This window comes from Pyrus communis, chromosome 7 (assembly GCF_963583255.1).
Source record: "Pyrus communis chromosome 7, drPyrComm1.1, whole genome shotgun sequence".
NCBI lineage: Eukaryota > Viridiplantae > Streptophyta > Magnoliopsida > Rosales > Rosaceae > Pyrus > Pyrus communis.
The window spans coordinates 15,656,873-15,681,806 of NC_084809.1; the positions used below are offsets into that span (position 1 = coordinate 15,656,873).

At 39.4% G+C, this 24,934-nt stretch overlaps 1 protein-coding gene across 1 annotated transcript; it reads right to left on the minus strand.

Moving 5' to 3' along the window:
- Window positions 1-10,190: 10,190 nt before the first annotated feature.
- Window positions 10,191-11,114, minus strand: LOC137741177 (thionin-like protein 2). Its single transcript, XM_068480985.1, has 2 exons — window positions 10,789-11,114; window positions 10,191-10,401 (listed from the first exon to the last, which is right to left on the minus strand). Exons 1-2 carry the CDS (start codon window positions 11,081-11,083, stop codon window positions 10,337-10,339), a joined length of 360 nt encoding a protein of 119 aa, XP_068337086.1. The 5' UTR covers window positions 11,084-11,114; the 3' UTR covers window positions 10,191-10,336.
- Window positions 11,115-24,934: the final 13,820 nt, after the last annotated feature.

Below are 24,934 nucleotides of genomic sequence, written 5' to 3' on the forward strand. Positions count from 1 at the left end.
CCCACCCTTTCATTTTCCTTTCTAGTGCTTCTCTTTTTTATAATTAGAGTCTCGTTGGTTTGGTCACCCGTTGGCCAAGGAACACGTGATCGTTCATTATTAAATTTGATCTAACAATAAAAAATAAAATGTGTATGCTTTATTTTAATCTCAACACTTGATATCTAATTCAAAGTTAGAAGACTTAACATCGTGCTTAGGCAATGACTCAAGGGCAGCAACCAACTCAATGAATTCCTCCCTAGGAGGCACGGCATGCACTAGAGCATGTGTGCCGTGGGTTAGCAAAAGTTCCCCTCCCTTGGTTTTGAGTTCCATGCTTCTTGTAATGACATTTTCAAGTGCATCGACGTTCAACTCTTCAAGGTATCCCTGCGCCAAAGAGTCAACTATATCAATGGAGAAACATGAATGATCCTCACTAGGATACTTAATAGAATCAGAAAAATTAAAATTAACAACTTCCCCATCAAATTCCATGGACAAAGTTCCATTAAACACATCAATCTTCGTCCGAGCTGTCTTCATGAATGGCCGTCCAAGGAGGATTGGCAACGAAGGGGCATGGTCAGATTCATCCATCTCGAGCACATAGAAGTCTGCCGGAAAGATTAAATGATTGACCTGCACTAACACATCTTCCAAAACTCCCATTGGATAGGCATTAGATCTATCGGCCAATTGTATGATCACACCATCATTTTTCAATACTTCTAGGTTCATAGATGCATAAATTGAATATGGCATGACATTTATAGAGGCACCTAGGTCTAGCATGGCAGATTCGAAACGAGTGTTACCTATGACACAAGGAATGGTAAAACTACCCGAATCTTTGCATTTGGGGGGTAGTTTGCGTTGCAAGATGGCGGAGACATTTTCACCTACCTTTACCACCTCTTTGGTCGACATCCTCTTCCTAGTGGTGCAAAGCTCCTTTAAAAACTTGGCATATCTCGGGACTTGCTTGATTGCATCCAAGAGGGGTATGTTAACTTGAACTTTCCTAAATGTCTCAAGGATGTCCTTCTCGGCTTCTTCTTTCTTTGTTTGCATGAACCTACTAGGAAAAGGCACATTCGAAGGAAAAACATTAGTAGGAACCGAATTTGACACATTCTTACCCTTTTTGGACAAATTGGACAGTTTGGGGTCACTAGAAACTTGTGGCAAAGGTGTTTCCACCTTTGTTGTGGGTTGGCTTGCTTCCTCCTCTTCAAATCTCAGTTTTTCATCCTCTTTGGAACCTGATGGTGATGGTGTAGGACTTGCCCCAACTTCTTTTCCACTTCTCAAGAGTATGGCCTTTGCACTTTTGAAGCCTCCCTTTGGGTTTGGAATGGTAGAACTAGGAAGTTGGCCTTGGTCACGAAACTTCCCTACAAAATCTGCAATCTGCCTAATTTGTTTCTCCAATTGATCCACCCTCTTGTCTTGGTTTTGCATGGCTTTGGCTTGATTCTCTTGCCCCTGAGACAAATTAGTTAGTAACTTAAGAAGTGTATCATTGTGTAGGGATGTACCTGAAGCATTTGGGGCAGATTGTTGTGGAACATGTGTGGGTGCGTATGGCTTAGTGAAGAAACCCGGGGGTTGTTGTCTAAAGCCTCCTTGTTGTGGTGGTTGTTGGGGCTCCCTCCACTTGAAGTTTGGGTGGTCTCTCCAACTTGGATTATATGTGTTAGAATATGGATCGTTCCTTGGTTGGTTTTGGCCTTGAAATCCAATTGCATTTGCGCTTTCCCATCTACCATTTCAATTAGTTGTGGACACTTCTCAGAAGCATGTCCTTGGATAGAACACACTCCGCATACAATTGGTCCCTGCACCCTCATTCCTTCGGCCACCTGAGACACAATGGAAGTAAGATTAGCTAATTGTGAATGAATGTTGGGTGTGGAACTTACTTCATGAACTTGCTGCCATGGGGGTCCTCTTTGGCCTACTCCTTCGTATTGTTGAGCGTTCAACGCTCGATTAGCAATTAAGACCTCGGTAGCCATGGGTGTCTTGTCCACCAATGCTCCACCCGCCGAGGCATCGAGCATTTGACGTTCAATTGGTAGAAGCCCCTCGTAGAAGTATTGTAGAAGTAACTCCTCCTTTATCTGATGCTGTGGACAAGAAGCAACAAGTGATTTAAAACGTTCATAATATGTAGGAAAAGATTCACCTTCATCTTGCTGAATTCCACTTATCCTTTTACGTAGAAGGATGATTCGAGAAGTTGGGAAAAACTTATCCAGAAATGCCCTCTTCATACTCTCCCATGATGTGACGGTTCCGGGGGCTAATTCATACAACCAATCTTTGGCTTTGTCCATTAAAGAGAATGGAAAAGCCTTCATCTTCAAAATACTTCCATCGACGTTGACAGGAGTCATGCTTGAACACACCACTTCGAATTCTTTCAGATGATTGTTCGGATCCTCCATGGACAACCCATGGTATTTTGGAATGTGGTGGAGCAAACTTGATTTCAACTCGAACTCTTCGGTTTTACCTTGGGCAGGCGTGGGATATTGGATACACAAAGGTGTGGCATTATCCAATCCCGAAGCAGAAAGCTCCTTGAGTGTCCGATTGTCCACGGCCATGCCTTGTGTTTATTCAAAAATCCTTGCCGTGGCCTCTTCTTCCTCTTCTAGGACTTGTTCTTCAAGGATAGGTTCCAGGCTTGGTGGATTTGATTCGTGTTGCTTCCTCTTTCGTCTCAAAGTCCTCTCGAAATCGCTGTCAAAGTCCAAGATATGCTCACGAATCGGTTGAGAACTCCGAGTCATATACTAGTACCTAAAACAAGAAAAACAAAACAAGGTCAGAAACTTTAACAAACTAAAATAAACAGAAAGTAAACAATCTAAGGGATTAGCAAAGTTGCTAATCCCCGACAACGGCGCCAAAAATTTGGTGCGAAATATATAAGCACACAAATTAAAACCCTCTTTTGACAATTGTAGTATATGTATAAGTAGGGATCGTTCTAAACCGGGGAGTAGGAGGGATTGCTAAATCACTTGAAAACTGACTCCAAAACGTAAAACAAAGGGTAAAACACTAAACGAGACTCAAAGAATGCAAAACTAAACACTAAAACACTAAAACAAACCAAAAGACTCAAAACAGCAACAAAACACTCAAAACTGCCTTAAAAACACAATCTGGGCAGTTTTGAACACCTAACACTAATTTGGACGAATTTGGGTTATAACTTGAATCAAAACACTTAGAAACACAAAATAAGACACTTTCTAACTAAATTGAAACACTAAAGTAAAGGGGGATTTAGTTTTGACGAAATTAAAATAAAGAAAACAGATTGTAATAAAAACAGATTGTAAAAACGAATTTGATGAAAATATGGATGGAATGCTAGCTAGAAGGTTCTTCTCCACACATGTCACACTTGCATACAAGATGATTTTCAGTTGGTCTTTTGATGAATCATGAAACTCAACACCCCAAGTTAATTAGGTTCGCTTAAATTAACCTTCAAGTTCTCCTTAAGTTAATGAATTGGATGGGACAGCGCATACAACAATTCAAAACATTCTCCAAAAGTCCTTTACGTGAAAAGCACAATAAAGATACAATCAAAGATCATTAAGCAACATGAAAACTATAAGTGTTGCCGAGGCATTCGTTACTATGATGAGCATGAAATTAGTGCCAAGAATTCATTTAACGCGATCGTTTATGAACAACCTCCACTACTTGTGAATATAAGTTTGTAACTATTAGGTGAAACTCCCTTATATTCTAGCATCATATTCATGCATGAAAACTAAGCGTGCACTCTCAATATACATACACGAATAAGTTATCAATCAAGCAGTTAAACAAATTGAATCCACAACTCATGAAATTCCAACCGAAGGTAATCAATTTATATTGCAAGCATAAACATGGTTTTGAATCACCCCCTAGCTAACTAGGGTTTTAGCCTCTCATGTTCACAGAAAGAGAAACAAAATTGAAATTAAACATAGAGAATAAAAGATTGATTACACCTAGAACGCCCAACGATTCCACTTTGAATTTCTGCACGTTCAAGCTCCTCTTTCTTCTTCTCCTTGCTGCGGTAGAGAGGTTTTTAGGGGATTTTGGATGTGATTTTGGTTTTTGGAAGGGATTTAGGATGGTATGGTGGTGCGGCAAGGGTTGTGGAAGGTGGCTGCAATGGATGGAAGGTGTATGGAGGTGTAGAATGGTGGCTGGGATGGATGGAAGGCTGCGGCAGAGAGATGGAAGGGTGATGGTGGCTGCGGCAAAGAGAGGGAATCATGAATGAATCCCCTAGGGTTCGGCTAAAGTCCAAATATATAAAGGGTTTTCAGAAATTAAAACCCTAGCTTATTTTGGTTAACTAAAATTAAGTCAAAGGCTTCTAGAATTAGGAAATCAAATCAGAAATTAAAAGGAAAGTGGCTAAAATATGCGGCTAGGGTTTTAATTTGAAAGGGGAATGTGTTTAAGTGCAGAAAAATAGGAATTGAGGACCCCCCTTGCACGGCAAGGGATGGGGAGAAAGAGAAAGGTGCGGCAAAGGTCCCTAAGGGGTCTAGGGCCTTTGTTTTGTGTCCTAAATTGCCTACAAGGCCTTCAAAGTGGCTGGAAAATAAGGTCTTTTAAGATTAGGAAAGGTTACCAAAATGGGGAACCTTGGCTTAACTTTCCTACTTCAAGTAGGAATCCTTGTTGCTCTAGGAATCCTCATGTGAGTAGGAATCCATCTTCAATTAGGAATTCATATTTCTTCAAGTCTTCAACTCATTCATTCCTTTTTTGCTCCAAAAGACTCCAATTTGCATCTTCTTGCACACTTTGGCTTTATAATCTGAAAACACACAAAAGTGACTTAAAACACTAAAATAACTAAGGAAACACAACATAAATGCACAAGAACAAGCCAATTAAGTCGCATAAATATACTCCTATCATATAGTCACCCTTGGGTGTTGTATAATTAGTTTTTGTCCTGCTGGACTGCACTTATGCTTTGGTTGTGAATTCACACTTATTTCATCTTGCACTTGTTCTTATTTAGTGCTCTAGTTAGTTTGGTTTTTATTTATTCGCATTTTTATATTATTTTTGGTTCCGCACTGTGCACATGGCTACGTCACCCTTGTGTGACGGCCAGCACGCCTTGATTTCGGTCGGGGTGTGTCAGGTCTACTTATACTTAAAATATATATAATTTCATTATAAACTACAAAATAGAATGACATATATAATGAAGTATTGGAACATAATGAAAATATAATGTGTGTTTATTTAACTATACAACAAATTTCTTACAATTTTATTGAAAAAATAAAATGCAAAATGAAAGTGATCTATTTTCTGTCTAAATGAGTTGCGACCTAGGCGGGTATGAGTGGGCTAGGCGGGTATGAGTGGGCTAGGCGGGTCCCTCAATAGGTCTAAATGCCATTTCTTAATTTTTAAATGATCTAAGCATTAATCGGGACGGTGGCCAGCCGTCTAACGTTTAGACGGAACCTAGATGGCGCTAGAGGAAAACTTTTAGAACAATAATCATGGAAGACGCGCATTCAAATAAATCTTACAAATGGTAGATTCGTTGTAAAGGCATCACAAGCAAAAGACCACACCGCCTTATGATGATCTTGCAATCACTGATAGTTATCTCCAATAAAGATCAAGCTTCTTTCTTATTGTCCTTTGTCATGTGCACAAACTTCAAGAAACTTAAAAACCATCACCTAAACTCTGAACAACTGCCACTCAAAAGATCAGAGAAACTATTTACTAATAGAATTATGATTTTTAATTTTAACGAAAAGTCCACGGTACTATTCACTTTAATGAAAAACCACATTTTTACACTAAAAAGTAAATCTAGGTACTATTTACTTTACCCTTTATTTTGTCCTTATCATTAAAACTCAAAGTTTTCAAGCCATTTTCATTAGTTTTCTTTTTCTTGTTTTTTGTTTTGTTTTAAAACGGTTGTTGATGAGGCATGGTCAAATCTGAAAAGTTAAAACTTTTTAATTAGTGCATTAAAAATATTTTTTAACATGTAAGAGGTGAAACACGTGATACAATGATATGAGAAACAAAGTAGCGCATTATCTATATGTCGCTTTGTTGTATTTTAAGATGTTCTCACTTGATTCGAAGAGTCTCCTGATTTCATTTGTGTTGTGTGTCGGGAGAAATAGGAGGACGCTTTATCGAGAGGTTAATTGGTTCTTTTTAATCGCTCTGAGCGGGAAGAACACAAGCTACTTTGGCAAGGTTGTCTTCAATCTTCTGATCTGCTTGACTTCAATCTTCTGATACTTTGCTGATGTAAGAAAGGCACAATATGTTTGATGTTGACTTTTTTTAATGCATCATGTCTTGGTTTGGTCGATAAAATGCAGCATTGTCTTTACAGATTGTCATTGGAACTCAATGATGGATAAAAAATCGTAGGTATTTCGATTTTTCTCAACAAGAGCTCTCAACCATATCTCTTATGCATGGCGTAGTAAGGTGCAATGAGCTTGAAATGATTAGAAGATTTCGCAACTAAGACCTATATTGTGGACATCCAAGATATTGTAGTATCCCTAACAGTAAAAATATAACCATTTGGGAATGTGCCTTGTGCATGTTTGATAAGTAATCATCATCAGCATAACAAGCAAGGCAAGCATCATTCTGAAGATCAGAAGGGTTGGATCCTCTCAGGATGTGTATGGATAAGCCTAAATCCATAGTACCTTCAGGGTAGCAGAAAAAATTTAGTGGTTCGTTTAGGCGCAGTGAGGTATCTTGTCAATAGATCAACAATGAAGGAGATGTCTTATTGATGAATGAGCTAAGTACAACAAAGCGCAAAGTTGAACTTAGATATGAAACTTCGGGTCTTTTTCAAAGGTCTCCTTTGTATCTAGCGTGGATGATCATGGATATATTAAGAAGGTAACACCTTTGGGGTGTAGTTCAATTGATGAACCAGAATACCGTTAGAACAATGAACTTCAGGTCAAGGCATAAATGAGTTTTCTCAAGAAGCTTTATCTCAAATTTCGTCTTCAGGTGCGGGGCAGATTTCTCATGCTCTTCTGAAATCTTAGTGAAATTTATGTCATCTAGACGAAAAATATAGCAATTTAGAATACTTCTTAATTTAACACGCAAGGACATAGTTTATTATTATATCCCTGACTAATCAAATAATCAATTAGATGGGGTATACCACATCTGCCAACCCAGTAAAAATCCCTCAGGCTACTAGGCTTTTAGCCAACGAAAGAGTTGATTCGACCGAGTCTTTATGAAAATAGGACCGTGTTAGGATTAAGATTAGATATGGACAAGTTTCTAAAAGATGCTAGCCACTAGTCGGGCGGCAAGCTGGGGCCTGACACTTAGGCGGCTAAGCGGGGGCCTAGACGGATTTAGTTAAATTTATTATATAACATATAAATAGGTGTCTACTTACACTCTAAAAAAATATACTTGTATTGAGAATTTAGAAAAGTTAAAACTTAAGCCATTGTGGTATTGGCATTGTCACAGATTAATGCAACACAAATAAGAAAAATCAAAAACCAAATTCTAAAATTCAATACTTCGTAATCTAAAACTGACAACATCTTTCATGATAGATTAATCAATGATTCAATGAATCAATATATGTAAATAGAGTCGTGTGGAAAGACATGGAGAAGAGAAATATGAAAAGCCGAGAGAAATAATATGGGGTTGGCTACCCAGAAAACCCTTTAACTTAATTTAAAAAAAAAAAAAAAGGAACCCTAAATCTGAACTGCCTAGCCACACCTAAGTCGCCTAGACCACCTACCCCCTAACCCATTGTTCTTCAGGTTTTGGCTTAAATCGATTCGGTCCTCCACTGCTCAACGCCTAGACAGCCGTCTAGGTCGATTTTAGAATAGTGGATATGGACCAGATGAGTCCTAGGCAAATTGAAATTGCCAAGGATCAGAATAAAGCTTAATTAAATGCTGATTGTCCCAAGGATCAGAATTCATTCTTGATTAGATAAGAAGGAATTAATCACATAATGTGTCAAGTTTAGAATCCTAGTTGGAATCAAAGAAGCCGAGACTGGATGAAGATGAGTTTAGGCTATGCAAGGAATTAAAAGGGATAAAGAAAGAATATTCAGGCAAATGATGAGTGACATGATCCCATTAGGACTCTACCTAGGCATACTTGTTTTTCACGAAGGTATCCTATATATAGAAGAGGTTTTGCAACTTGAAAATCCCCTTCAATTCAATAAGCAACTTAAACGATTTAAGTGAAACCCTCACTCTATATTGAACTTTTTCACAACCTAACCCCTCCTTCAGCACATATTCAATTCGTTAGAACATCATTGGAGCCATAGACCTAATCGCTCTGGAAGTACCTTTAGTTAGGTGGAACATCACTTCTAGTTCAGTCGGTTACCTATCCAAGTTTTAGTTCAGAGGAGAATCTTTGATTCCTTTGCTCTAAAAGGTCACTTCATTTGCTTCCCATCGGAGTGAAGTTTTCTATGATTGGTTACTCTCAAGTGCATTTTGTAGTTCGGCATTTAGACGACCGAACTATGTTCACCATAAAACGATCATCTCCTTTGATTATATGTGCCCCTATAGCTTGATACCAATTCAACTCATTTATATTCTCACGAATATAGTTGAGGTAGCCGAATGTGGTACAGGTCATCTTGAACTTCGCAGTGAACTAGGCAACCTTGTCTTCAAGTTCTAAAACCCTAGGGCAAGAGATGTTCCTTCATCAACCGTAGTCGCTCAAGTGTAGAAGTCAGCACCTCATTCGACACCACCACCACATTTATTCTACTCACCCGACCAAACTTGGTTATGAATTAGCATGTTCTCATTGATAAGAATGACGTAGGATGATGTAGGCTTTATAATTTTTATGATCAACAAACTTATACCAATGATTTAATTAACACTCATAAATAGAAATTGGCTTTTTGGGGTTAGAGAGGGATGGAAGATTGGAGGGTAATTGAAGAAGGCTGGGATCCGTTGTGCTATTGTTAGATTATTTTGACTTTTGCCTAACCCAATGATATAATACCCTAGTAAAACACTATCATCTATAAATAATGACCGCAGATTCCGGAAGGGTCTGCATCCTCACATGTTATCATCTTGTATCGACCTTAAAACCAGCTCACGGGCTATACTACTGTGGTACCACTTGTCCCCACTTTGGGTGTGTTTCAGAATATCGGTGAATTTAGTTTGTTTTGGAAGAAAAAAATTAATAATAAATCAAGGTATCACTCTTACGTTGGTTAGTTCAGTTGATTATTATAGTGTGTTCACTCTCCTTATGTATGACTTTGAATCTCATCTCTCGAGTTAAAGTAATTTAAAATATCACATGTTATAAAGCATAAAAATAAAACAACTTCAACTAAATATAATGATCCGTTTGGCCATGCCATGAATTTGGGGAAAATATATTTTAAAAGAAGTAGTTGATCATTACAAATAATAAACCCACATGGGTATTAGTAGTAGCTAAACCCGTGAACTTATATTATGTTTGGATGAGGGAAATAAACTTGAAATTTGGGTAAAAGTTAGAATTTATAAATAGACATGCATCAGTTCTCTTGTTTGGATTCATAAACATAAAAATTTAGAACTTCCGCGTGGAAAAAAACTTGGAATTTGGGACCTCCAGTTCCCAAGTTTAAATTCTATGTAAATAGGTGTTATTTCCCAATTTCTGTGATTAAGAGTCTAAAAATAAAAAATTCGGTATTCAATTCCATTGTTATTTTAAGTTAACCAAACAAGAAAATTTACAAAATCTAGAAAATAAAATCCTGTCATTTCAATTTTTGTTATTTTAAAATTCCTTAGTAATTTTAAATTTCTTCATCCAAACATAGTGTTATAGATAACATTTTTCAAATAAACAAGTCGGATCCAGACAAATTATACAAAGTGCAGGTAATGTATGGTTTTTAATTTCAATTTAGCTTCCCATAATATTTTATCAATTTATGACCCATATGCAAGAATAATACCATCAATTAACCAAACCCTAATCTTCGATGCTTGGATTTGGATCCTATTCTCCTATCCGTTAATCGTATATTGTGGGGTCAGAAATCACTTTAATTTTTTATGTAAAATTAAATACAAACAATACCTAACTAAAATTATGGGGTCAGAAATCACTTCAATTTTTTATTTAAAATTAGATACAAACAGTACCGAACTAAAATTGGTTGTACAATTTACGATGAACGAATAGAATATGAGAATTCCTTGGATTCTCACAAAGAAAATCCGGAAGGAATCCTCGTCCGGTCTCAGGTATTCTTGATGGTACATGTCTCTGAGCAAGAATCCACGCAGCCGCCTACCTTCTCAACCTCTACACTCAAATGAGAGCTCAAAGTAAAAAAATGAAAAAAAATTACATTAAGAAAATTAAAGAAATTAAAAGGGAATTGCTTTTTTTTTTTTTACTATATCAAAAGATTTCATGCACTCATCTATGAATATTTTCACCAATATGTTCATGAATGAGAAGTGCCATACGATATATTAGAGTACTAATAACAGCTTTCAAATTAAATCTGCACACATATATATAGAGGAAGGGAAAAGTTGTTTCTAAAGAATTATTGTATATAATTGTATATTTATTTTCTTTACATGCTAAATTAAATAATAACAAAAATTGACACATAATTATATATTATTGATTGTGGAGAAGAAAGTATTCGTAGTGAGGGCTTCGAATATTAAATATTGGTACCTGGGTTTTGTTTAGTGCTGAGATTGGAACACAAGGAAGAAGCACATCCAAGTTTGCAGAAGTAGACATTGTCTTTGTGGATATTACTATGATCTAAAGGAGATCTACTTGGTATGATGCAATCTTTCAAGCACTGAAAACTGCAGTAGCTAACGGAGTGGTTTGGAGTGATGACACAGAGGATGAAGCAACTCTCGTAGCAGCTTTTGAAAGAAGCACTGGACTGCCCCGCCAGCATCAACATCCCCAACACTAAATAAGCCACCGGTACTGGCCTCAATCCCTTCTTATCCATCTTACTATTATTCTCTTTGCCTAGTGAAAACCAAGATATGACAAATGAAACCAAGCTACATGGCAGAGGACATGTCTTTACGCCTATTTGTGAGGATTTTTATCCCAAACAGATCCCTCTAATTGGCCAAACTCTTTATTTTGGTGTCTCAATTTCAAAATCAATCAATCTCGTCCTTAAAATTTTCCACCGCACATCAATTTGGTCCTTCCATTATAATTCCATAATAAATTCTGTTAGTACGCACATATGGCACAAAAGGGGGACTCATGACACACCCCGACCCAGAAAGTCCACTTGGACCCTGAATCGAGCTGTGCTGGCCGACACCTGGAAGGTGACGAAGCCATAAAATGTGATAGTGTATAAAAAGTGAATAAATTTGAATCTAAAAGTGTCTAAGTACCAGAGTGCGCTACGAGTGGGAGCGAACCCATTTCACACGCGATGTCAGAGCATAAGTAAGGTACAGTAGTGTGGGTAAGAATCATACCCTTAAAAGTAGCCACCAAAACTAAGATTAGCTATAGATTCTTGTCGATACAAACTCAGCAGCTAAAACCTGGAGGGCACCAAACAGAAGGTGTGAGTAAGTAATAAAACCAAGCTATCCAAAGTTATTACCTTTCTAAAAGTAATGCCCCTAAATGTAAAACCCGTATCGTTTTCCATAAGACAATACGACATATATACATATATCCAAACCATACTCAGAAATGACCAGAACCACGGTTTGCCATTAACTCCACCATACATTAATAAGTAGGCCAAATGAACTAAATCAATACAAAGTGATATATCAGTTAGAGTCATCTAAAATGACATGTACAACTTATCCGTATCTCATCAATCATGGCTAGCATATAAGTCGGAGTCACCTCTAGTGACCTGTACGACTTATCCATATCTTATCAATCCTGGCTAGCATATAAGTCGGAGTCACCTCTAGTGACCTGTACGACTTATCCATATCTCATCAATCCTGGCTAGCATATAAGTCGGAGTCACCTCTAGTGACCTGTACGACTTATCCATATCTCATCAATCCTGGCTAGCATATAAGTCGGAGTCACCTATAGTGACCTGTACGACTTATACATATCTCATCAATCCTGGCCAGCATATAAGTCGGAGTCACCTATAGTGACCTGTACGACTTATCCATATCTCATCAATCCTTTATCCATATCTCATCAATCCTGGCTAGCATATAAGTCGGAGTCACCTATAGTGACCTGTACGACTTATACATATCTCATCAATCCTGGCTAGCATATAAGTCGGAGTCACCTATAGTGACCTGTACGACTTATACATATCTCATCAATCCTGGCTAGCATATAAGTCGGAGTCACCTATAGTGACCTGTACGACTTATCCATATCTTATCAATCCTGGCTAGCATATAAGTCGGAGTCATCTATAGTGACCTGTACGACTTATCCATATCTCATCAATCCTGGCTAGCCAATAACTCAATAAGTATACCTGCACACGAGTCGGAACCACCTAAAGTGGTCTGTACGACAGGGCTGGGTGTAAATAAGTGCTACGATCACGTGAAGACTGGGCGAATAATCGCGGGTCACCTACGAGTCAGAACCACCTAAAGTGGTCTGTACGACAGGACTGTGCACCTACCTTGAATCCAAGGTGAGCATAAGGTGCGGGAGGTGAACATCACGTGAAGGACTGTGCCCTGGCCACGGGCGGGAGCACTGACACCGGGGTGCAGGTTTATGAGCTCTCAATGCATCTCAATATAACATATGCAACTCATGGCAACTCGTACGACAGTATCGAAGTTGCCTAACACATAACTGTAGTCATGCTATAACGCAATCGATTCAACTAGTACCATAAACTCACCTGAACTTACCTGGGCGTCCTGAGTTCACCTTTGCACTTGAAAGCATTCCCAATAATTATATGCAAGTAATATACATATTGCTATACCATGATGCAATCTAATACTCAACCATGTCGTAGCATGTTCAATTATAAACAATACAGTGAGAAGTGTACAATCAATAACGCCTTACTCCCAAACTACTTATTTTCAGGGATAATTATCCATGACGACCCAAATAACACTAATTTAGCTAACTAATTCATAAAACTAAAACTTGCCTTTACCAATTTCCTTCGCCTTACTCAATTTCCCAAGCAAGGCTTTTGTCTCAAATATTTTATGGCTGCATCTAACGTCTCGTTAGACCGCCTACGTACCCTAGACAGGGATCAAGCCATTCGTAGTTCATATAGTACTTCAAGCATTCACAATAATTATATATGAAAGTAATATGCCTAATCAATTTAAAAGTGTCGATAGAACTCTCAACAATATGTAAGATAAAAAGGAAAAGATCCACTCACCTGGAGCCCACGCTATGATTCTCTAGCGCACGCATCGAGGCGTCCTGAATGATTGGTCCCTGTGACCAATTATCAAATCACATCTCAGAACTCTTATCCGTAGAATATGTAATTCACATAAAACACAACCTCAACGACATTCTAAAATAGTTTGATACCCATTGATCACAAGTCAACCGTCGATCAAAGATCGACGGTAGGGTTTACAACCCTGTATAACTTGACCCGGAAGATCCGCATATCAGATTTCCAATCCGCAACTCCCAACGATCCACAATATGTTTCTAGAATAACATACTAAAATTTCATTACGATCCAACGGTCAGATCTCCGCCAATTGCCTAAAACAAGTGGCCGTGAACATTTATTTTACTAACTTACAAATCCAATTCAGGAAGATCCGTAAGTCGGATTCCCGATCCGTAAATTCCTGTAATCTTTAAATATTACGTATTATAATGTATCCAATTTTGGTGACGATCCAACGGTCGGATCATCGATTCACATTTTATCAAGTAACGTATCGTAACGAATTTAGGTTCCAACTATCAACCTACGTCATTCAAATGACAAAACTGAATTCAAAACATTCGACATAGCCTAAAAATAGCATTGGCGGCTCACTGACCACCCGCCGCCGCACGCGCCGCCGCGGGTGGCGGTCGGCCGCCCGACTCGCCGGAAAATTCAACTATTTCCAAAAATTCTCAAACTTCACAGAAATGAAGATCTCAGTGAGTGGAACAACTTTCATACCTGCCACGAAGTCCAAAAGTGGACGGAAGATGGTCAATTTTGCCCACAAAGCCGGCGGGTGCCTAAAACTTCCCGACGTCGATTCGTCGTCTACGGTGGTCCAACGGGGTCAAGGTTGGTTGGGTTTTGCTCCTGGGATGATGCGCTACAAAGCCCAAGTGGTGGCATCGGCCATTGCTTTGCCGATTTGACGGAAAATCGAAAAGGGTGGCCGGAGCACCATTGATTTTCGTCAACTTTCGTGGCCTCAAACCGCCTCATGCCATGGTTAATCAAGGTGGTTCTTGGGTGGGTTTTGTAGAGGGGAATGAGAGCTTCAAGATGGTGGTGGTGGCATCGAAAAACTCCACCGGAGTTGGCCGGAATCGGCCTTGGAAGATGGGTGGTCGCGGGTTAGAAAAACCCACGGGAAAGCTTTTTTTTTTTTTTTTTTTTTTTTTTTTTTTTCTTCTTTCTCTTTCCCCATTTCTGATTGGGCTTCACCTTAAATAACCAATTTCTGATTGGGGATTTAATTTAATTAACACTAAACCTTGAATAACCAATTTCGAACGTCCGTAACTGTATCGTTATAATCCGGACTCGCAAACGGCTTTCGCCTATGCGTTCACATCCACAAGTATTACGAGAATATGTTAAAAGAATAAATCATACGTCTCTCTAGACGATGGTCAACGGAAGTCAAAGTCCTTGCCTCTAGGGTAATTTCGTAAATTCACGCTTTTAAAATAAAATAAAAACGTAAAATTTGGAACGGGTTGTCACAACTCACTTCTTCAATAATATGGTTCCATGTGAAATATACAAAAATAAACTTATTAAAAATATTTTAAACAGGCATTAATAAATTTTGATATAAGTTCAATTTTTTAACGAATATTAGGAATGCTTAATCTTATCAAAATAAGTCTCATCACTTGAATTAAAAATTATTTTATGTATCAATAATTATATCTTTAATGATATAATTTATTATAGAAGTAAAAGCACTTCCTAATAATCTATGTAATTATTTTTCTTTTTGTTAATTTTTTTTCTCCCTATTCTAAATCCCATCCGTATATTTTATTTCTATTATAAACTTCTTATTTAAGTGTGATTGCGTAAATCCTAATTGATTCTAGTTATTCTTCCCTATTAGGACTTGTATTCCTTGGAAGAGAAGGATTTCTTCTCTCTCTTATTACTATAAATAAAGGCACTGGTTAAAGGGAATAACACATCCTCTAACAACCCTACAAACACATCTCTCTCTATATTCTCTCTGTGTTGCCACCGCCTTACCTTGTCAGTTAAATATAGGCCACAACACATTACTAACACGCTCCTACTGCTGCACCTAGGAATCTGACGTGCAAATTTTTCTGCATCAAACTAGTTCACAAATATCATCATGCAATCAGGTTCTTTCAAAACAATGTTTTTTTATCTCGATATTTTTGCAGCCCTGATAGCATGAACATTCACCATAATGCATGACCCAACTTTACGTTTTTCAAAATTTAGATTCTACATAAATTGTGTATGCATTATATCCAAGATTGTTGAATTATGTGAATTTGATATTGCCATGAATTGCATCAAACATATGTCTTTGCATTAAATTATTTATTTTAGGGTTTGTCCAAATCAAACCCAAGCTCACGCGAGCACTTTTAGCTGTGATGCATCAAAGCAAAACCCTATGCTCCATCTGAGACGACGCCATTTTGGCATCGAACCCACGAACCCAACCGCCACCTGTAGTTAGCTATAGCCTCACGGTCGTACTTAGGACATCACGACCTGTAGTCGTGTTTTTGGGACCCAACCATTATCGAAGACAATTATTTTCTCGAAAAATCCGACAACCATTGATGAACTTTTTGAAGGATTCTTCGAATCCTCACGGTTTCCCAGACCTTTCCCTTGACGTCAAAACTTAGGTCTCCGTCCAAAAACTAGGGTTCTAATTGAACCCTCTTGCATTGTTATACCGTGACTGACTGACAGAAGTTTCCTAAAGCGACACCAGAGATTTTTCTGGTTCGAAATCCCACACCCAGTGCTGCTAGGGTGTCCTGGGTTTTCTAGACCCGAGCTCTAGTGGGCCTCGGACCCTTGAGCTTGCATCGCACAACACCCTCTTTTAGGTTACTGGTTGTCTTTGCCGACACAGCCTAACTCCAAATAGCCTATTAGGTTGAATTGGACCCTCGACCCATGAACGCTTCAGCCCAATTGGGCTTTGGTGTCCCCGTGCACGACGCCACACACGATCCCAGCTTGCTGCTGGAGAATCGATACACCACATCGCGTCACACCTAATCCACATCCATCTGGGCCTCAGGTATATTGCCTATATCTACTTACCCTAGCCCAATTCTTGAGTCTGGGCTGCAAGTTTAAACGTTCTTAGCCCACCCGTGGGCTTTGGTCCAAATTTTTGGGCCTCGAGTGTTAATTGCCTATTTTTTAGGTACTTTTGGGTTTTATAATTTTTCACCCACACTTTAAATTTGGCCCAAAATTCAAAATAATTAATTCAATTATAATTATAGACCTGAAGTTTTATTTGCATATTTTCTTGTTCCATATTTCTGTATATATATATATATGTATGTATGTATGTATGTATGTATGTATGTATGTATATGTATGTGTGTGTGTGTGTGTTAGTCTACATGAGCATATGAACCTGAGGTTCATAATTATTTTGAAACCTGAAGTTTCTAAAAATATGCCTTGTTTGAAAACCTGAAGTTTTCCTTAAAAACATCACCCATGAAAATTGAAAGTTTTTCATGCAAATTTAAATCAATACATGTCTATTAGAACTTGAATGTTCTACTCCTATGTGAATGTTTTGATTTTTTTTTTATCCATTACATTAACCACTTCTTGTAGGTCTTCGGAAGAAACTACCTTAAGTGCGTCCAAGATGTGAAGTTCCACCTAACTACAAAAAATTTGAGTCCACCATTGAAGATGAGACGGATAACCCGGTTGACGAAGCTGAGAAAGCCACTGCAATGATCTTCATCTGAATACACATGCATGATGCACTGCAAACTGAGTACCTTGTTGAAGAGGATCCACGAGCACTCTAGGTCACTTTGGTTGATCACCAAAAAGACTTCTCTTACCTGAAGCAAGACATGACTGGTAGCATTTGCGATTCCAAGACTTTTAAGTATGTGAATGAACATAATTCTAATGTTTGTCGAATCCGATAACTTCTCAAGTTATGTAACGAGACCTTGGCCGAAGAGGATCTCCTAAAGAAGACCTATTCGACCTTCTCTGCTACTAATATTGTCTTGCAACAACAATATAAGGCTCATAAGTTTACTAAGTTTTAGGATTTGATCTTTTTTTAACTTATCGTTGAAAAGCAGAATCAGCTGTTGATGAAAAATCATCAAGCTTGACCTATCGGGACGACTGTTGTACTTGAAGCCATAATAGCACAAACAAACGCCTAAAATGTCAAAATACGAGTGGTAGGGGCGGCCAGAAGCCACCTCGTTAAGGTCAACAGAGCCAAGGCCTATCTAAGAGAGGAAACCAAACCTGTAAGCGCCCTAACCTTGCTCCCAAGGCCCCAAACTTCAAGAATAAAGGCAAAGCATCTGAAACCATAGATGCAGACATGTGTTATCGTTGTGGTTCAATTGACCATTGGTCTCGTGTTTGCTGAGCTCCTCAAAAGGTTGTAGCTGAATATCATTCCCGTCGTAAGGAGTTTGAATCAAACTTTGTGCAAGTGGATGAACCGAAGGGTAACAAGATGGAGGTTTCTGACTTTTAAGAGGCTATTACCCCTATGGAAGATTAGAATCATAGACATAAACTATTTTCTAGTTGAAATTTAGACAATGGGGCCGAATTCCAAATAGTGGCCGAACCCCCTTGTTTTTGGTTTAATTTTTGAACAATTTTTCCTTTATGTTTGGATTATTTGTTGGTGATTCGTTTTTAGATATTAAGTTTTTAATTAATTACCATCCTTGAATACTCAAATTATTTTAAATGGATATTCATTTTTAGAACTTTTATGCATGTGACCTATTCAAATTAATTTTTATTCTAGGTATGACTAGTGGGAAAGTTAGTTGTCTAGCAGATAGTGCAACCATGCACACCGTTTTTTTGTGAGCACATCTATTTCACTAACTTTATACCTAAGAATGCAACTTTGACAACCCTCTTAGGCCCATCCAACTTGATTAAAGGATACAATAAGACACGTATAATGTTGTTCAATGGTAAAATTTTGACCATGGATGAGACACTTTATTCTCCACGTTCTGGAAGAATGTTGTTAAGTTTCAAGGACATTAGAGATAATAATTACCACGATAAAGCCCATGTAGACAATGGAGTTGAATTTCTGTGCATAACTTCCTACGAATATGGCCAGAAGCATATTCTAGAGAAAATTTCTGTGCTAAGTGGTCTGTATACTACGGCCATATGCCCTATAGAAAGCCACTATATGGCCAGCCCTACCTCTGGGACCATGCACAAAATTACACTTTGGCATGATCGTTTGGGACACCTTGAATGAACAGCGATGAACCGTATCCTTAAATCATCACACGGGCATCCACTAACCTGAAGTTTAGGTTCGATTCAAGGAATCATATGTCAAACCTGCTTCATGGGAAAACTTATTATTAAACCTTCTTATGACAATATTCATTTGAATCCTCCTATTTTTCTACAAAGGATTCAAGGGGACATTTGTGGACCAATTCACCCTTTCTGCGAACCATTTAGATATTTTATGGTTTTGGTTGACGCTTCTGCACGTTGGTCATAAGTGTGCTTGTTGTCTACTAGGAACGTTGCATTCTCCAAATTGTTGGCTCAGGTTATCAAGCTCAGGGCTCACCACCCTAATTATCCAATCAAATCTATTCGATTGGATAATGCTGAAGAATTCACTTCTAAAACTTTTGATGACTATTGCATGTCGATTAGGTTGAAGTTGAACATCTAGTACCCCATGTTCATACCTAGAACGGCCTAGCAGAGGCATTCATTAAGTGCTTACAAATGATTGCTCGATCGTTGGTCATACCTACTATGGAGCCAAAAATAATCACAAGGTGACACGTGGATTTTTGGATAGAAGAGGACAAAAATACCCTTGAGGCATACTGGGATTCCTACGTGCGAGCAGCGAGCAATCATTCCTCAACCAAGTCAAAAGTGCCCAAAAATAGGTAACAAATTCAAAACTATTTCATCAACCCTCATCCTATATTCTCCACAAGGTAATTATTCCAAAACCCCCAAAACATTTCTTTTAAATTATGTTAATTAGTCAATTAATGGATTTATTACCTAATTAATCTATTAATGGCTTATTAACTACAAACTACACCAAAAAAAATACCACAAATGGCCGATCCCTATTCTTGTAATACGGCCGGCCATATCCCTATAAATAGCTCTCCATTCTCTCCAAAATCTACTTCCAAGTCTCTTGCAAAACTCTACAAAATTCTCCAAACACTCTTCCCTCAAAATTCTAACTTTGGCATCGGAGGTGCTTCTGCCAAAGCCCCCCTCCTAAATTCATTGTGGGCACGTGAGGATTTTGGGCCTTGACCAAAGGTGTGATATGTTTTGTAGGTGCAATTTTGTCCAAGAAGGAGAAGGCGGAAATTTGCATCCACAAATTGGTCTTTTCATTAAGAGTTGAGTCCTACACTTATAGAACACTCTTCCATCCAAGGTTTTCTATTTTCTTGTCTATTTGTAGATTTTTGTATGTTCTTATTCTTAGAATTTTTTATTTGCAAAAATTCTTTGATAAAATGTAAAAGAGAAGTACAATGGTTAGAAATTTAGAAAATTCAACAAATGAAAATTTCAACACTCCAGAGATAGGATCATGGCGATCCACGAGGCTAAATGTGACAATAGGTGGAGTGGCACCACCACCACGAGTTTCCATCACGGGAACCATCGCGGTGGCTACCACAGTAGCCACCCACAGCGAGGTCCATAGTGTCACCACCATAGCCCAAGTCGTGCCATCCAAGGCGGCTCACGACACTAAGGCCACGACCTAAGCCATGTCATTCCACACCCAACACGAGCCCAACGCGTTGCCAAGTCCAGCCCAAGCCTCGTACCCACGTGCATCATATGCTGAGCACCCCATTCTCGTGGCCTAGCCTGCTTCCACCGAGCAGCCCACTTTCGTGGCCCAACCTACTTTCGTGGCTTAGCCCACTCTTGTGGCTCAACCAGCTCTCGTGGCCTAGCTTGCTCTCGCTGAGCAGCCCACTTTCATGGCCCGGCCTGTTCTCGTTGAATAACCTACTTTAGTGGCCCAGCCTGCTCCTGCGGTATTCCAAGCAGCCCAAATTGGCCCAAGACTATCTCAACCATCTGGACCAACCATCGAGCCGGGGGTATTTTCACCATGTTTCTCCGCAGATTTGACATTTCCTAATTCAAATCTCATGCCTGGAGCCTACCAAACTTCCACTACTCAATGAGGTATATTCCTTCCAAGCTCTTCCAATCCAAATGGCGAACAACACTTGTCTCAACAAGTCATAGAGTTGATGAGCACTCTTGCACAACAAACAACCTTGGTGAATCAACTCTTGCAACGTACCGATATCCAACGTGCCCTGGATGAGGTGTCCCGAAAAAAGACAAAGGCAGACGAACCTCTCAACCAACATCCTAGCAAGTAGCCATTTGACCAGTCACGAACCGAGCGTTCTAACGGAGTACACTCCCTACTGCACCCCTGAGATAGCGTATATTCCAGTCTTAGCGCATGAAGGAGCGTGTACTTTCAATTAGGCCCACGGACAAACATGCACTCACGGTTGGTGCCACACTCTGATAATCAACATGAGCAACCTTCTAGGCGAAGTGTTCATACACGGTAAGGCCCGTAAAGAGCATCCTCCACCTCACATCGGAGTAGGCATCATAGTGGACGGAGAGAAGCAGTTACTCAATCTATCTCAAGTTCAACTAGCAACTTGCGAGTTACCCGCTTGCCTACTAGGAACATACCACACCCACCGCAGCCATGGCATAGATGAGCCGAACACATGGAAGAGCAGCCTAGACCAGCAGGTCACGACCGGGGGCATCCAAGAGCTCTACCACCCCCAACAAAGGCAAATTCAGGAAGAAGTAGAAAGCCTTATGACCGAGGATTGGCAATTTCTTGTGCAACAAAGCTATTGACAAGGTGCTCCGATGAGACATAACCAACATAAGCGAGTCATCTTTCAATGACAAGATCGAGCAAACGGGACTACTCCATATAGATTGCTGGATATAAAGATTACTTATGTTCCGACAAATGTAGCAGCTTAGTTTAATGGCACGCCGGGGGCAGACGAGTACCAGAAGGACACAACAGCCCAACGACCAAGAACTGAGGGCAGGCTAAGGATTATTTCGGTTATCCTAGCAGTCCGACTTTCCTCAGCTGCACTCACGACAATGATTTCCATGCTTTCCAGTGTGAGAGGATAAACTAATTGCTCTCCAGTGTAAAAAGGTAAACTAATTCCCTGACACCCAAAAGGGTCTGCTCTCCAGTGCGAAAGGATAAACTAATTCATCTCCAGTGCGAGAGGATAAACTAATTGCTCTCTAGTGTGATAGGGTACACCAATTCCCCAATGCCTAATAGGGTATGCTCTCCAGTGCGAGAGCATAAACTAATTGCTCTCCATTGAGAGAGGGTAAACCAATTCCCCGACACTCGAAAGGGTCTGCTCTCCAGTGCGAGTGGATAAACTAATTGTTTTCTAGTGCGAGAGGGTATTCCCCGACACCCAAAAGGGTTTGCTCTCTAGTGTGAGAGGATAAACTAATTGTTTTCTAGTGCGAGAGGGTAAATCAATTCCCTGACACCCATATGGGTCTGCTATTCAGCGCGAGAGGATAAACTAATTACTTTCTAGTGCGAAAGGGTAATCCAATTCCCCGACACCCATATGTGTTTGCTCTCCAGTGTGTGAGGATAAACTAATTGCTCTCTAGTGCGAGAGGGTAAACTAAATCCCCGACAGCCATCTGGGTAAGCTCTCTAGTGCAAGAAGGCCACATAGCTCAAAAGATCGAATGCTTGAAGATCAACTAGGCAATAAATGGTTAGGGGGCAGCATCCACTTTTACACTTAACAGTTTGCTCATCCGACACTTCATCTTTAGCAACTCCGATCTTGGCAACTCCATCCTTAACTGTTTCATTTACGGCAGTTAAGAAATCAAACTCAAGCAGTTTCCTCATTTTTAGCAAGCAGCTCAGATGTGGCAACCCAAGTCGTTGCCCATACCACGCCACTTCCTTGGTCCATGTCGAGCCAATCATTAGCTTTAATCAATCCGAGCAGCACAAGCAATGACCCCTGCCAAACCACCTCTTTGGCCCATGCCAAGTCGACTCCTGGCCCCTGCCAGCTGACGTGTCGCACCACCCTGACGGCTGCCCCGCAACATCACTATGCACAAAGAAGACAAGAAAAATGAAAGTTTTCTTACATGAGTGTGGCATGGAGAAAATGAAGAAAGCAACGAAAGACAGTCCTTTGCACGGGTAAGATGTAGAAGATTGCTAGAGGAGGGGGAACAAATATCTTCTAAGCTTTCTTTCTTTCTCTCTCTCTCTCTCTCTCTCTCTCTCTCTCTTTTGTAGGGTAGAATAAATCGCTCTTCAAAGTTGATTTAATAACCCATTTAAGGTGGACTTAAATAGGCATTGAAAGAAATTTATTTCCCTTTCCTAGAAGGATCTAATTTCCTATTAAAGAGGGAATCTACATCAAAATAAGAAGTAGTCCAAAGTTTCCTAAAGCAAGAAAATCTCTACACCTGTTGCCCTTTTCTGTGACCAGCCCGCCCAACAGGTGTAGGGGCATTTGTGGAGCCAAAAATAATCAGAAGGTGACACATGGATTTTTGGATAGAAGAGGAAAAAAATACCCTTAAGGCATACCGGGATTCCTACGCGTGAGCAGCGGGTAATCAGCCCTCAACCAAGTCAAAAGTGCCCAAAATAGGTAACAAATTCAAAATTATTTCATCCACCCTCATCCTATATTCTCCACAAGGTAATTATTCCATAACCCCCAAAAATTTTCTTTTAAATTATGTTAATTAGTCAACTAATGGATTTATTACCTAATTAATCTATTAGTGGCTAATTAACTACAAATTACACCAAAAAAATACCACAAATGGCTAGTTCCGATTCATCGTGGGCGCGTGAGGCTTTTTGGCCTTGACCAAAGGTATGATTTTTTTTATAGGTGCAATTTTGTCCAAGAAGGAGAAGGCGGAAATTTGCATCCACACGTACCAAGCTCCCGATCGCTACTTGAGACCATACAATATTGCATGTAACCATGTTGGTTCGCTTAAGGCTTGTTGCAACCCAACTATATAGCGCCCTTCAGTTGGTTACCGGATATGAACCCGACATATTGCATCTACACAGTATTTGTTGTGCGGTCTATGTGCCAATTTCACTGCCTTTACATACAAAAATGGGACCTCAGTGAAGGATGAGAATCTATGTTGGATATGATTATCCTTCGATTATTCATTATTTAGAACCTTTGACATGTAATCTGTTTACTGCTCGTTTCGTGGATTATCACTTCATGAGACAGTCTTCCCGTTGTTAGGGGGAGATAAAAATGGCAACATTACTGATGACTGACTTGAATTATCGTGGACGACTCCCACTCTGTTTCATTTAGATCCCCACACCACTTAGTCTGAGACTGAAGTGTAGCGCATATTATAGCGCATATTAGATTTTCAGAGTGTAGCTCAGAGCATGCTAGATGTTTTTAACAATCTAGCGTGAGTGACAAGATCACATATTCCAGTTGCGAATGTACCTACAAAGATAGATGTACCAAACGTACGACTAACTTCCCTCCTGGAAACCGGGACGCCACTTTGGTTGATCCACGTACATTAGCAGCTAGCCAATCATTTGCCTCTACACATAAGCGTGGCAGACCTCTTGGTTCAAAGGATTCACACCCCTGGAAGAGGAAACCTATGGCACATGCACCTAAAGAGCCTACCATGAATCCGACTATCACCTACTTATTTTATCCAACTTATGAGAAAATTCTAGATTACACAAGCGTCTTTGAATAGACGAATCTACCTCATGAGAATCATGAGATTTTGGTCCATTATATTAGCTTGGATGATGTTTGGTGTGGAAATGAGATGATCGTTGATGCATTAACATATGCAATAGTTACTGAGATCATGTTGAGCGATGACACTAAACCTCATTCTTTTGATAAATGTCGACGTAGAACTGATTGGTCAAACTGAAAACAAGCAATCCAAGTCAAACTCGATACGCTTGCGAAATGTAAGGTGTTTGGATATGTAGCTCCTACTTCTTCACATATGAAGCCTGTTGGCTACAAGTGGGTTTTCGTTCGGAAGCGTAATAAGAAGAACAAAATTGTATGTTACGAAGCTTATCTTGTTAAGCAGGGTTTCTCACAACACCCCGGGATTGACTGTGATGAAACTTATTCACACATTATGGATGTGATTACTTTTCGCTACCTTATCAGTTTGGTAATTTCTGAAAAAATGAGTATGCAACTGATGGACGTAGTAACTGCGTATCTCTATGGGGATTTTGATATGGAAATTTATATGAAAGTTCCCGAATAACTTACATTGACTGGATCAAATATTTCCAAA

Excerpts from the sequence above, each read along its gene's own strand:
- LOC137741177 (XM_068480985.1), bottom strand. The coding sequence starts at position 11,083 with ATGGATAAGAAGGGATTGAGGCCAGTACCGGTGGCTTATTTAGTGTTG. Across the intron at positions 10,402-10,788 it reads CAGCACTAAACAAAACCCAG|AGGTTGAGAAGGTAGGCGGC; the intron begins GTACCAATATTT and ends ATTTGAGTGTAG.